The sequence below is a fragment of the Pangasianodon hypophthalmus genome, chromosome 29 (genome assembly GCF_027358585.1).
Source record: "Pangasianodon hypophthalmus isolate fPanHyp1 chromosome 29, fPanHyp1.pri, whole genome shotgun sequence".
In the NCBI taxonomy this organism is placed as follows: Eukaryota; Metazoa; Chordata; class Actinopteri; order Siluriformes; family Pangasiidae; genus Pangasianodon; species Pangasianodon hypophthalmus.
Genome location: NC_069738.1, coordinates 11,731,888 through 11,746,278, shown reverse-complemented (window position 1 = coordinate 11,746,278; position 14,391 = coordinate 11,731,888). Strand labels below are relative to the sequence as shown.

Sequence of the window (14,391 nt, the reverse complement as noted above, 5' to 3'; positions counted from 1 at the left end):
ACTCTTTCTGAAGACCAGGGCATTTATGTACAAATCTTCTGAGAACTATTCCTAAAAAATAGTCTAATAAGTCTACTTGAGACTGGATGAAATGCTGTAAAGGTCCTCAGAGTAAATCTTAAACATGAAGTATGACAATTGCTTCACCGTATATCGATAATCAATGTGTTATGAGCCAATAGAAGTGCACGTGAAGTAGGAAAAACACAATCATACCAGTGTTGAATTCTAGCTTATGTTTATTACTACTACTAATACTAGTAATACTACTACTAATAATAATAGTAATAACTAGAAGAAGAAGAACTAGTCATGTTTTCTAAGGTGAATATTAGCATGAAATTCAAAAAAGGTAATAATCCACATTTAATAAGCTACAATCTCAAAAATAACAGATTTAATGTCACTTCCACTGAGGACATCCAGTTGCAGCTGCTCCATAATTACTAAGGGCTTTGTTCAGGATTTATCCTGTTTAAGTTATGACATTTAATTATTCTCTGTCCAAGCACAAGCCCCACTGCACCCGAGTACAGCCCTTATATCTGTGCTGGTGGAAGACAGAAAGGTCAGCATGAAGAGCCGGTTTGGTTTCAACCAGATTTGTCAGGATAAAAACATGGATCTCCAGAAAATGGTAGCAGGGATTAACGTGAATCTAAATTTTCTCACAGAAAAATACTCAAGATCAAGTGAACAGAGGCGGGTAGATGACTACATGCAGTATGTCCAGTAATTGCTTTGTTTGCATTGCATTGAATAAAATCTGCGGAAAAAACAAAACAACAACCACCACCATGGAATCGATCCGATATACGTGTTTGAATTCTTACTGCAGTTCATATATCCAAGCACAGAAGCTCCTGTGTGTTTTCTGTGTTTTGAGACGCCTCTGAAGCATTCCTAAATACTCTCAAATTTGCTGTGAAAAGTGATTTAGACAAAAATGATGATGTGACAGAAAAAAAAGCCCCACAGAAAACTTGCTCAATTATACCCCAATTTGCACCAAAAGCATTGCAGAAACATTTTCACTCATCTGTACTGAGCAGCATAAAGTGGTACATGCACCGAAGTACTTCCATTTAAGTAGTACTTAAATCCACAAATCCTACAATCATGGAAATTTAAAACTGAGTTGCTACGGTTCACATCGCCTGTGTCTTTCCTGGGAAAAGAAAGATTAAATGGCCATTATAATGACAGCTGGTATAAAGCCATGCCGTAATATCATGATTGTCGTTTTCTGTAAATAAATCCATGAAAGCGCCCCTGAGTTTCTCAGCGGGAAAGCGTTCGACCCAGAACGCTTACAGGAGACATTTTATTCCAGACGCCACTGTAATTAACTGACAGCATGAATAGGCTAGAGCTAAAATGATTTCTTAAAACCGTTACAGACTACAGTTTCAAAACATGGTAGGGACGCATCTTGTCACAGCATTTCCAGGTACACAACAGAACACACCTCCTCATCTCAACCATTCAGCATTTGCGTGAAGATGATGATGTAAGATTTTGAATTACTTGCTTACCCCATCTGCATTGAGGTGTAAAGACTCTTTTCACAGAAGTATACACCAGCCCTAACAGAGCCTCTAAGGTGAATTGCATGCACACAAAGTGAAGCACAGAAGCTTTTACATGCAGTGAGATGTGTGTGTACTTCCTTTCCCTTTGCTCACCAGGGTCTAGAGTTCAATATCAGACAGGTCTCTGGGCCATAAGGTTCACTTAGAAGGATGTGTCTAAATGATGCTGAATAACATACTGTATATAGAAAAAGGTTCCTGGAAATGAAATTTATTGGCAGCCTTCAAGTTAAGGGGTAAAATGGTTCTATAAAACACACATTACACACAATTCGTATTTTGCCATCCAACAGTTAGAGATATTTAAGTATCATTAAAGAAAAATCCTTATTGTAAGAATTTTTTAATCATTGCTGTCAGTCTCAAGGAAATTTATTGTTGCATTTTACCCTTTTCTGTTTTTTCTTTTTTAAATGGGGTATAATTATAAGGCTACATACTTGTGAACTTTACACATACAACAGTTAGTTCTGGTCCACTGATTTGATTGGTCGATCTGCATTAGTCTAACCGCACTGGGATGTTTCATTGTGTATCATTCCGCTCATCTGTGTTCACCACCTAACATTCCACTTCCTAGTTTAAAACGTTTAGTACAGTACAGTTAATGACATCAGCCGACATGGCAAACGATACTTTTCAGGAATATAACTTTTGAGTTACAATATAAAAGCTCGTCAGATGGAGATGAAAAGGAAGAAAGGATGACAATTTTACCGGAAGCACCTTTAACAGGAATGTACAAATCAATGAGAGATAGCTAGCCATCCAGCCAATGTGCTAGAAAGTGATCTATTTCTGCGAGCACAGCAAAAATAAACAGACCGTTTGGCCTTATTGTGTCTGAAATATTAATTTCTTGTTTATAGAATTGTTGTATAAAAGCAATACTACACAAGCAAGAATGTGGTTATACGGAATATCAGCATGGCCATGATTACCTCGCCCTGTGGCCTCGTACCTACACCAAATCACAGCCGATAGATAGATAGATAGATAGATAGATAGATAGAGCACTTCATCCCAGAATTCATCCAAGAAGGAAATTCACATATTACAGCAGCACAGAGAGTGAGAAAGTGTATTAAAAGTAATTTAACATTATAAATGAATATAATAAGAATAAATATATTAAAAAAGAATGGAGCGATATTCAGTATAACCGCACTGCTGCTCATGTGATATTGCTTAAATATCCATCACAATGGGAAAAAGAAAGAGCCTTCAACAAAAAAGAGACAGATGGATGCTGACTTGCAGAAGTCATGTAATGCATGTTTAAAAAATATAAAATGAATATAAAATGTTATGTAATGAATATAAACATATATAAATGAGCTTGTAATGTTTTACATGATTAAATGTCTTTACATTGTTCATCGTTGTTGCTAGAAGAGAGGCTGAGCACTGTTATTTTGGCAGGGAAGGCTTCACCAAATGTTAATGGCAACGAAACCGATAATTTGGAAACCAGAACACTGTGTAAGAATTTTTATGAACTTTTAAAACCATGGTGGTAAAATAAAACTATACACTGTCCTCATGTCCATGTTTAAGCTCAAAATATCTCTTGTTGCATCCGTAATTATTTTTTCTTCCTATGATTTATTAAGGGTACCAATAATTGTGTCAGCTTTCTTTATTATAATTATTTGCTTCTGTTTCATGTTTTGCTTACAGCCTAGTTATGCCATATCAGCATTGTTGTTTTACTGGTGAATCCATTACAAAAATGAATGAACGAAATCTAAGCTACTGAATTATTGACACCTACATTTAAAAACACGCTTTCTTGAAGAAATGCCTCCCAGGGCCTCTGATGCAGTGGAATGAACGTAAAGACTGGCATAAAGTGCCAAGGAGGCAACAGCTCATGGCAGTAGGAACCTTAAAGACAGAATAAAAGTCAGCATATTGAGTTATCTGTGAACAGTAAACCTAATAAAACAGAATACGAGAAGAGGCAAATAAAAAAGAAAAATAGTAGTGACAAATTTCCACGTTGTCTTACCATAATAGATGGTTTGATTGAACTGCCAGAAAAAAAGATTTCTTTCCCCTGAAACTGGAAGAGTACATTTAAAACACGCCACATCAATTATGCTACTGGCTGCATGTTGACTTGCTCTTTTTTCTGGTTTGATATAAATAATCCAAGAGGTAATAAATCCTCTACATCAGGGGGTCCAATCTTATCCGGAAAGGGCTTTTTTCCAGTCCATCCTAGTACTGTGAAATGTACACAAAAATTATAAAAACATTTAATTGTTTAAGCTTTTTATCTGCACCGTCATATTTTCATAATGTCATAAAATCAGTGTAATAAATGATAACAAAAAAAAAGGCCTTTTCCCTGGCCGAACTTAAAGGCATAATTTAAGTGTATTTGGGTTTAAACTCAAAGTGGGCGTGGCCTACACCGGTCATTGACTCTGACAGCTCCTCAGCTACATTTCTCATCTAGACATGCGCATGGCACTGTTTCTTTAATCACACATTTATTATTAGGGGTCCAAGCACGCAGTACTGGAGCATTATTGTTTTGTTAAGTTTTTTCTTATTATTCTTATTATCCGCTGAAAAGAAAGTGCAGACCGAATCATTGTTAGAGAGCATGTCGCTTTGAAAATAAAGAGTACACTGAATTTTTTTTAGCATGATTTAGCTTTTTTACCTTGATTCTTTTACTCAAACCGCTCCACCCACTCAAAATTGTTAAAAATTGTATAATATGTGTGTTACGGGGCTCAGCGTGTGGCTGTATAGGGGCCGTTTGTCCCCGAAAGGGCAATATATCGTTAAGGGAACCAAGTGTGAGAGCGGGGCAGACGAAGAAGTGCACTTAGTTTTAACCGCGGCGAGAGTTCAGTCAGTTTATGTTTCAAAAACAACATTAGCCTTCACCTTCAAAAAACTCCATCTTCAAGGTCACACCAGTTTGTTCTCACAGAAACATCCCTGCAGGACCACAGGCCTAGAGTCACTCTTCTAAATGTACTAGAAATGGTACAGTGTAGTATATAAATGAAGCTCTAAAAGTTAATACATGAGGTGATTTAAGGTCACTTTTCAATACTGTTGCATAAATACTGATTGATATAATACTGATTAACAAATGATATTGATATAGATAACAGGAAATTCCTCCATGATTACAAGAGCAGTGCACATCAGGGTAGTGGTGCTCACATGACTTGTTTAGGGGTCAGAAACGTGGGGGCTTCAGAACATTAGGCTCAACACAAAGAGTACCTCAGTGCAACTCAAAAAGGCCTTTTCCCTGGCCAAACTTAAAGGACCCAAATCTTTATTTCGAGATCAGATTTTCTCTTTCTAACCTCCCCTTTAGTCTTACGTTCCTTTTCTTTCTTTTCTTTAATCTTTACTTACTTTCTCTGTAATTCTGAGCCTCCCTTCTTCCCTTCCCTTAATGTTTTCTCTTTAATCCTGAGTTCCTTGTATTTCTTTTCCTTAATGTTTTCTCTTTATTTCTTTCTGGTCCTTAATGCTTTCTCTCTCTTTCTTTCTTTCTTTCTTTCAAAGATATGCAGGCCAGGTGCAGCAAGTTTAGGCCGATAACCCACACAAGGGTGTCGCGTAGCAACCGATGCTGGGTCTGTGATAAAAGCCCATGTACTGTAGGTGGCCTCGGATTTGCCTGAGAGGGCACTCGTGGCATTACAATGTGAAACCTACTTCTGAGAGCTAGTTCTAGGATTTTTTGCAAATCTTCACAATATTGATTTCAAACTACTCGGGAGAGTGGGAGCCTGGAAAAAACATGGTGAGATTTCTACACAATATGGCATCAATCGATTTTACGGAGGCAGAGCTGGTTATAGATTTGAGCCAAACTTCTGAAGGTTCTGAAGACAGTTGCAAACATTAGGGCGTGGTCATTGATAAGGAGTGGAATTAAGTTCAAATATCTGTTTCTCAGAAACCAAAAGTCCAACTGAGCTGGAATTTGGTGCACTGCATCATTCTGCTAATATGTAACTGGATTTTAATATTTTTGATACTTTAAAGTAGACATCAAGCGATAGTGGATTTTACCGATAACTAAGTTGGGCAGATTACTCAACTAATAGTTTTTAAAATTGATACTGAATGAAAACATGACACTCAAAGTAAAATATTGCTGAACTTTATTACAAAAATAAACAGTACTGACTGTACCATGAAAATGTGCTGTACTTTTTTAAATGAAATGAATATATAAATATTAACTATTAATTCAATTCAATTTCAATTCAGTTTTATTTGTATGGTGCTTTTAACAGTGGACATTGTCACAAAGCAGCTTTACAGAAATAAATAGATTCAAATTAAATTAAACCAAAATAAATTGTAAATATGTGAATTTATCCCTAATGAGCAAGCCAGAGGTGATGGTGGCAAGGAAAAACTCCCTTTATTAAAATTGATAAATATTAAAGTAAATAAATGATATACATCCAAACGGAACCAAAAAGAAACATTAGTTAATGCATTCGCTTACATTAAATAACAAAATGCAATATATTTTTTTACAATATTTGCTTTTATTAATATACATTAACGCACATTTGCAACGAGTGCTTGGACCCCGTGGATTGTTTCTTGCAGCTACTTTTTTTCTGTTTGAATCTGTGATATTTTCTGACAAATTAAGTTGGTTCTAATTTCCAAAATATAAATGAACTAGGAGCTTAATTTAGACCCTGACCAAGCAGTTGCTAAGGTCTTTCTTTGCACCACAAGTTTCATATCTGACTGCTCATTCATGCTTGCATGAAAATAAAAACCTCCACCATTTGCACAACTTTTTTTGTCCCAATGAGCATGTTTAGTCTTCACCAGTTGTCCTGTGAAAACTTTGCAGCAAGGCTCTTATTCATATCTGTATTTGTATCCTGTTAGAACACATTATTTGGTTACATCCCTAGTATTGTTATAGCCTTCAGTTTAGATTAATTCCAAAGAAAATGTACATAATTCCTTCTTTATAATTCAATAATGTCACAGTAAACCCATTACACCAACCTAGATACTGTACATGCTGGGCATGTCTACTGTCTACTGAAAGACAGTAATTTAAGCCATATATACAGTAAATATTAACAATATACTTCTTCATGTATTTGTTTTGTGCAGATATACCAAGATGAAAACTGCCACAAACATCTACATTTTCAACTTGGCTTTGGCTGATGCCTTGGCCACCAGCACGCTTCCCTTCCAGAGTGCTAAATACCTAATGAACACCTGGCCTTTTGGCGAGCCCCTGTGCAAGCTTGTCATAGCCATTGACTACTACAACATGTTCACTAGCATCTTCACCCTGACCATGATGAGTGTTGATCGTTACATCGCTGTGTGCCACCCAGTCAGGGCACTCGAGTTCCGGACTCCCGTCAAGGCTAAGTTTATCAACGTGTGCGTTTGGATTCTTTCCTCTGCCATTGGAGTGCCCATAATGATCATGGCAGTTACCAAGGTGACAGACCAAGGTGAACGACAATGTGCTCTTTCAAATAAATTGCGTATAACAAATTGTTATATAACATAAGTATAGCGTACAAAACCAAGCATAAACACTGATGTTGTTCTAACACAGCTGAATTTTTAAAATATTTCCTAACAGGAAAAATAGTCTGCACTCTGAAGTTTCCTGATCCTGATTGGTACTGGGACACAGTCACAAAAATCTGTGTCTTCATTTTCGCCTTTGTGGTGCCAGTCCTCGTCATCACAATCTGCTACGGGTTGATGATCCTTCGTCTGCGCAGTGTTCGGCTTCTCTCTGGTTCCAAGGAGAAGGACCGGAACATGCGTCGCATCACTCGCATGGTGCTAGTGGTGGTGGCAGCTTTCATCATCTGCTGGACACCCATTCACATCTTCATTATTATCAAAACCCTGGTGGAGATTGATCAGAGGAATCCCTTTGTCATCGCCAGCTGGCACCTGTGCATTGCCCTTGGATACACCAACAGCAGTCTCAACCCCATTCTTTACGCCTTCCTAGATGAGAATTTCAAGAGGTGCTTCAGGGAGTTCTGCCTACCATTCCGTACCAGGATGGAACAGAACAGCCTTTCCAGAGCCAGGAATGCCAACCGGGAACCAGCATCAGTTTGTGCCCCATCCCAGGCAGGAAGGACGCCAGTATGACTAGGCCTGGAACGGATCCCACCAGGATCCCACTCACGATTCCAACAAGACCTGCAGTCTGAGGTTACCCAGATTTCCACCACTGAATTCTAGAATTGAACATTTTACAAATGAGGAGTGCCAAATAATACACTTAGGAAGATTAGTATACCTGAGTGAAACCAATCTCTAACTAACTATTTATGTACATTATTGCAACCGGCATGAATTAAGAAGACTGTTCACTGTATCCTCATAGGCAGCGAATGCATGTCAGAAGATATGAAGATATGAGGTAAATGGCTCTGATCAGTGGATCGCCTGTGCCATAAAACACAATTGAATTTTTATTTAATTTTATTTATTTTTAATTATTTACTTTGCTGTCTCAGTCTGGAATGGACTTCTTCCTGAGGCCAACACAGAAATCATCCTCTTGCTATATGAAGTATTTTGCACCACAGACTGAAAAGTGAATAAATTTGAATGAGAAAAGAATTGTATTTTCAGATAAAAACCAACACACGCCGCATTTGAATAAGGTTGCCTCATTAGGAAAATTGTTGCTGTGTCATATTTTTGTACTTTTTGATATATGGCTACAGCTAAAAAAAAATGTCAGATTCCAACCTTTATGAGAACTAAAAAGACAACTTTGAATTGATTTCAGATGCTAAAACAAACCCTGGAGATGTTTACGCTCAAGAAACAATGTCAGCGTTTCCTTGGAGCCCAAAGGAATAGTCTGTGATAAGAACAGAGACAATATAATGCACTGTGACAAGAGCTTCAGACCAACAAATTCACAATGTGTCATCACATCCTTTTTGTGCTGACCCCAACACATCAATGCCCTGCATTACCAGTCATTAAGACTTAAGAAAACCTGAAGATTTCACAACCTTACTGTGACTTTTCATTGTTTTTCATTCTTAGAACCATCACCTGGATCTTGTACAGCTCTACAGACTTGGTTACAATATTGAGCCGGACTGAATCAGTATAATATCATGAATATTTCCATTCAGAAGGTAACAACAATCAAATAAGAAAACAAAATGGAATATAGTCACATAGTTGCATCTAGATCATTAGTGTTCACCACTATAGGCTGGTGTGGCTGTGGGTTTTTTGTTTCAACCAAACAGGAGCCCATCCTGATTCTACCTTTTCAATCAGTTGATCTTGGACTTCAATCAACTATCAGGTGTAACTCTTACTTGGTTGAAATGAAAACCTGCAGCCACATTAGCCCTTTGCAGATAAGATTGGACTGAAATAATCTAAACGTACAGTTCTAAGTAACTACAAGTTCAGCTGAGGACATTTTAGCAGTATATTTGTGTCATTTATGTCATGAGATGCATATATGAAGACCAAACAGGCTGAGCTGGAAATTTAAAGAAATATTGATTATGTCCACAAAGTATTTCAGTTAGAAAATCTTGAATAAATTCAGCCATTTACAACATTGATTGTATCACAGATGGAGCTGGAAATTGAAATTAATGTTAAAATAAGACATCAGCTTAATCATTTTAAGAATTCACAGCAGCTTGCTAGGAATGCCTTATATTGGTTTGAACAGATGACCTTAAATAAAGCAAAACCTCCACTGGACTGTATAAAGTTACATTTATTTCAGTAGTGTATTTAAGTAGGGAAGTGTGCTTACGTAGGAATAAGGAACTTCCATTGTATATATAGTGTATAGTATATCGTATACTACATTTATGAAACATACTAGATGCTTAAAGAGTAACAGTCAAATTGTTGCTAAGTTGCTTTAGTATTATACTCAGAGCAGTAGATACCAGTCTCTCTGTGCTTCTACAGAAATGTATGTAAAGTGCCTAAAAATCTGTAGTGAAAATATCTCGTTTTTGTTCTTTATGATTTGATTGTTCTTATTTGCTTGATGTTACAATGTTAAAACTGTGCTTCTGGCACTGTTTATTTAAAATTGTCATTATTCATGAAATAACAAGTTTTGATATCACATGGCTTAAAGGTGCATTGGGTGGAATTTGCTGTAGCAGTTACAAGGTGAACTACAAAAACTTCAGAATGATTTGTTTATTCCTCGTCCCCACCTGTCATCCATGTCCATATACACAATACCTTTCCTGCCAGAATCTATGGTGGGCAGCAGAGGTCATCCATGTTAGGTTGCTAACTTTCCATCATCTCAATCTAGTTATCAAAGATAGCTATATACATGCAAAATAAACATGCTCAACATATTGATTTTTTATAATTCACTGATCTGAATGTGCATAAAATAGCCTCTAAACGTCTGGTCCTGGCCAGAGGACAAAACCTGTTTTTTTTGACCAAAATATTTTGATCAGAAAGGTGTATTGCACATCATTGGATCCTTTGGGCCCCATTCCCATTGAGTCCAAGAAAACTTTGGCAGGGTTGTGGCTCCATCATTAGCTAGTCTAGCTAACTAGTTTATAAGCACTCTTTGTCTCATTCTACTTGACCAGTTATGATATAAATTAGCACTAAATTCCAAAATGTTTGTGTTTGTTGTGAGTGAAGGGCACTTTGGAGGTCTGACTATAACATGACAGAAAAGAGGGATGCAAATACAAACAAGGAATTCAGCACAGATCTGCATTTTATAGGCTTTTTGTATCACATTGTTTCAACTCTTATGTTTCATTGTGTTCCTCAGATATTTACAAGTTTCCTCCATTTTAAAAACACCGACAATATTAACCAGTACATTTTTAATATGTTATGCTATAATATGTTAATATGTTAGGTATGCTAAGTGACTTTGTTATTAGTATAATGACGGATTGTATTTTTAACAGTAAGAGCATGAAATGAATTAAGATTCTGCCATGCTGTGTTCCCTGTTGCACAACCTCATATGATCGAAAGCTGTGGATAAAGAGAGAACTGGGTTAAAACCTTGTATAAAAAAATAAAAAATAAAAAATAAAATATTAGCAGTATAAAACACCTGAAATGGCAGAAATCCTGACAATATACCCATTTTCTTGTTTGGCAATTTTCTAAATACTTACTTTGTAATTTTTTCTGTCATAAATGTAAGAGTTGTGTAAATTCAGTATTTAGCAGTAAGGTTACTGTTGTTCTCTTGGTCCATTCTCTGTTTCTTGCTCCTATTTGCATTTGCTTCTTTTTTTACTGCTGCAAAATAGTTTTACTGCAAAATTGTGGAACTTATATTTGTGGCACCTGAATATGACTTATGTTGTCAATATTGTGCACAATTTGCTGTTAATGTTATAACAAGTCTGTGTTCCACAACATGGGGATACTTTTTTTTTTTTTTTCTTCTTTTTTTTTTAAAGATTTTTCATAACTTATAGTTGAGTAGTTCTAATTAATCCTTGATAGTCATGGACCTGATAAAGCATAACCAGGTTCTCTGTGATTACTTAATTGTGTTGGAATTCACAAACCAGCATTATTAAATTACTATATTTATTATTGAGTTCCAAATTTTAATGTAAAAACATAAGATGTAATTGGAATGGTATTTCAATTCTGATTCTTTATCATGGAGATGTATATCATTCCCAGGCTTTTTTTTTTTTTACATTTCTGTAAAAAAAATCATTTTTATATTTCTGTTATATTATTCTCCGTCATATATAGAATGTGCTCATCAGAAATCTGAGCATTCAAATTAAACCCAACCAACTGATGGGGGACCACTGTTGCTATAGCAACTAGCAACACAACTCGGCAAGATACTCAGCATTAACTTTAAGTGTCTTTAATAAACTAGAAATGCTCATGAATACTGAAGCTGACTGAAACTTGGTATCTTAGAGGACTGCATATTGTACAGTCATGTATAATTAACAATGTCCGCTGGGGTGTGTAAATATATTTATAAATATTAATGAGAGTGGGTTTTTTTTTATAAAGCAGATAGGCCTATTGCAAACAAGTCACATAAAATGAAAAGTACCACCAGACAACAGACACCCAAACACGATACACACTGTTTACCTTCAAAGAGCATTATAAAGAGTCTTCATGTTCACCTACAATTTTTGTAAAATAAACTCATTGTGCTACATACTACTGTGAGTGTAGACCACACACTCATCTAAAAACTCAACATTAAAAGTGATTGCAGTGCTGGGGAGAACTTTGCAGTAGCTAGCCAGGCCCCCAAAGGACAGTTAATATCATGTGTACTGTAGCTTGTGATTCCTCACTGAGGCTCTATTTCTTGATCTGGATGTAGCTGTAGTATGCCTAGGAGATGAACTCATGGTGATCTGGAAGCATGATCTGGAAGTCCATGGAAGAGGCATCAAGAGATCAAACTAAAGACCTTCTTGAAGTTAATCACAGGCAAATGGACATCTAGAGTGGGAGGATGAAAGCTGAGCATCAGGTTAGTTTGGTAACAAAGGAATGGCATTAGGGCCACAAAATAATTTTCTGTGAGAGATGGCTCAATTATCAGTGTATTAGAATGACTCTCCCTTTCTGTTCAAGGGCTCCAAAGCGTAGCATGGATGATAAGGTATCTTCATGTGGAACCATGCACAGTAATCTCATGTATCTTTAGGCTGTCCATGTGGGGCCCATCCTCAACAGCAGCGAGTGGTTTTCAAGTGATGGAAACTCCAACCACAAGTAGGGTATCGGGATGGATCAGGCAGGTCCAGAGAGAAGAAGGGGTCAAGATCACTGATATCGCAGGAGTAGCATGAGTAGCTTGACAGAGAGAGTGAGAGAGAGCGAGAGAAACACCAATTATTAGGTATGCTTATTGTCACGTAATGGTTAAGGGCAATGTACAATGTGTGCAGAGTGATAGCAGGGACGCCGGCAAGACTAGCTATGACAGCATAACAAAAAGGTAGAGCACGAAGGTAACACAGACACGAGGGTGCCCTGGGACATGGGGGGGGGGCACCCTCGTGTCTGTGTTACCTTTGTGCTCTACCTTTCAGCAAAGTTCAGCAAAACACTATATGCCCATGAACCCTCTAGATCTGCTCCTTTACCTAAGAAAAAACTATTCACAAAAGGCTTGACTAAACAAATATGTTTTCAGCCTAGACTTAAACACTGAGACTGTGTCTCAGTCCTGAACACTAAGTGGAAGGCTGTTTCATAACTGTGGGGCTTTGTAAGATAAAGCTCTGCCCCCTGCTGTAGCCTTCACTATTCAAAGTACCAACAATAGCCAGCACCTTCTGATTGAAGTAGGCATGGCGGCTCATAAAAGACCAAAAGTTCACTCAGGTACTGTGGCGCGAGACCATTCAGTGCTTTATAGGTCAATAGTAGTATTTTATAATCAATGTGAAATTTGATGGGGAGCCAATGCAGTGTGAATAAGATAGGGGTGATGTGGTCATATCTTCTGGTTCTAGTAAGGACTCTCGCTGCTGCATTCTGGGCATACTGGAGCTTTTTTATGCATCTACTGGAACATCCAGACAGTAAGGCATTACAATAATCCAACCTAGAGGTAAAAAAAAAGCATTAACTAGTTTTTCTGCATCGTGTGACATTATATTTCTTATCTAAGCAATATTTCTGAGATGAAAGAAAGCAATCCTAGTAATATTATCTACATGATCTTAAAAAGAAAGACTGGAGTCGATAATCACACCAAGGTCTTTTACTGCTGCACATGATGAAACAGAAAGGCCATCCAGAGTTATTATGTAATCAGAAAGCTTACTTCTAGCTGCATGTGGTCCTAGTACAAGTACTTCTGTCTATTCAGAATTAAGTAGAAGGAAGTTAATAAGCATCCATTGTGTAACGTCCTTTACACATTCCTCAACTTTATTAAGCTGGTGTCTCGCATCTGGCTTTGCTGAAACATACAACTGTGTGTCATCAGCGTAACAGTGGAAGCTAATACCATTTTTATGAATAATTTTACCTAGAGGTAGCATATAAAGAAAAAAGCAGTGGGTCTAAACTTTACCTTAGTAAGCGTAGAGAAGTCACCATTTACATCTACAAGCTGATAACGATCAGTCAAATAAGACCTGAGCCAGGAGAGGGCGGTTCCCTTAATGCCTACTACATTTTCTAGTCTATCAGGGGAGTATAGTATGAACAATGGTATCAAAAGCTGCACTGAGGTCAAGCAACACAAGCAAGGAGACACAACCCTGATCACAGGCCAGTAGTAGGTCATTTACCACTTTAACCAGTGCTGTCTCTGTGCTATGATGAGGCCTAAATCCTGACTGATACATTTCATGAATGTTATTCCTATGTAGGTATGACAATAATTGCTGGGCTACAACATTTTCTAGGATCTTGGTGATAAATGGGAGGTTTGATAGTGGCCTATACTTGGAGAGCTGACAGGGTTCAAGGTCAGGTTTTTTAATCAGGGGTTTGCAAACTACTAGTTTTAAAGATTTAGGTACACAGCCAGTGGTAAGGTAAGAACTGATTATTTTTAGATGCTTCTGGTATTATCTGTTTGAAGAAACATGAAGATAAGCATGACCAACCTTCTTCTAGTACACAAGTTGATGATTTTGATGAGGAAATTAGGGAAAGTAGTTCGGTCTCTAAAGGGGAGCAAAACATTCTAATTGCTGATCTGATGTGGTTATATTGTTATCTACAAGGTTAGTTATCAGATTATCTGATATATATGACAAATTTATAGTCTCGATTTTTT

At 37.1% G+C, this 14,391-nt stretch overlaps 1 protein-coding gene across 1 annotated transcript in view; it reads left to right on the top strand.

The window, feature by feature from the left end:
• oprd1a (opioid receptor, delta 1a) overlaps nt 1–11,621 on the top strand; it is a 31,150-nt gene extending 19,529 nt beyond the window's left edge. Inside the window, 3 exon segments of the mRNA XM_026942217.3 lie at nt 6,729–7,084; nt 7,219–7,724; nt 7,726–11,621. Coding sequence (XP_026798018.1) covers nt 6,729–7,084; nt 7,219–7,724; nt 7,726–7,752 — 889 coding nt within the window. The 3' untranslated portion in view covers nt 7,753–11,621.
• Nucleotides 11,622–14,391: the final 2,770 nt, after the last annotated feature.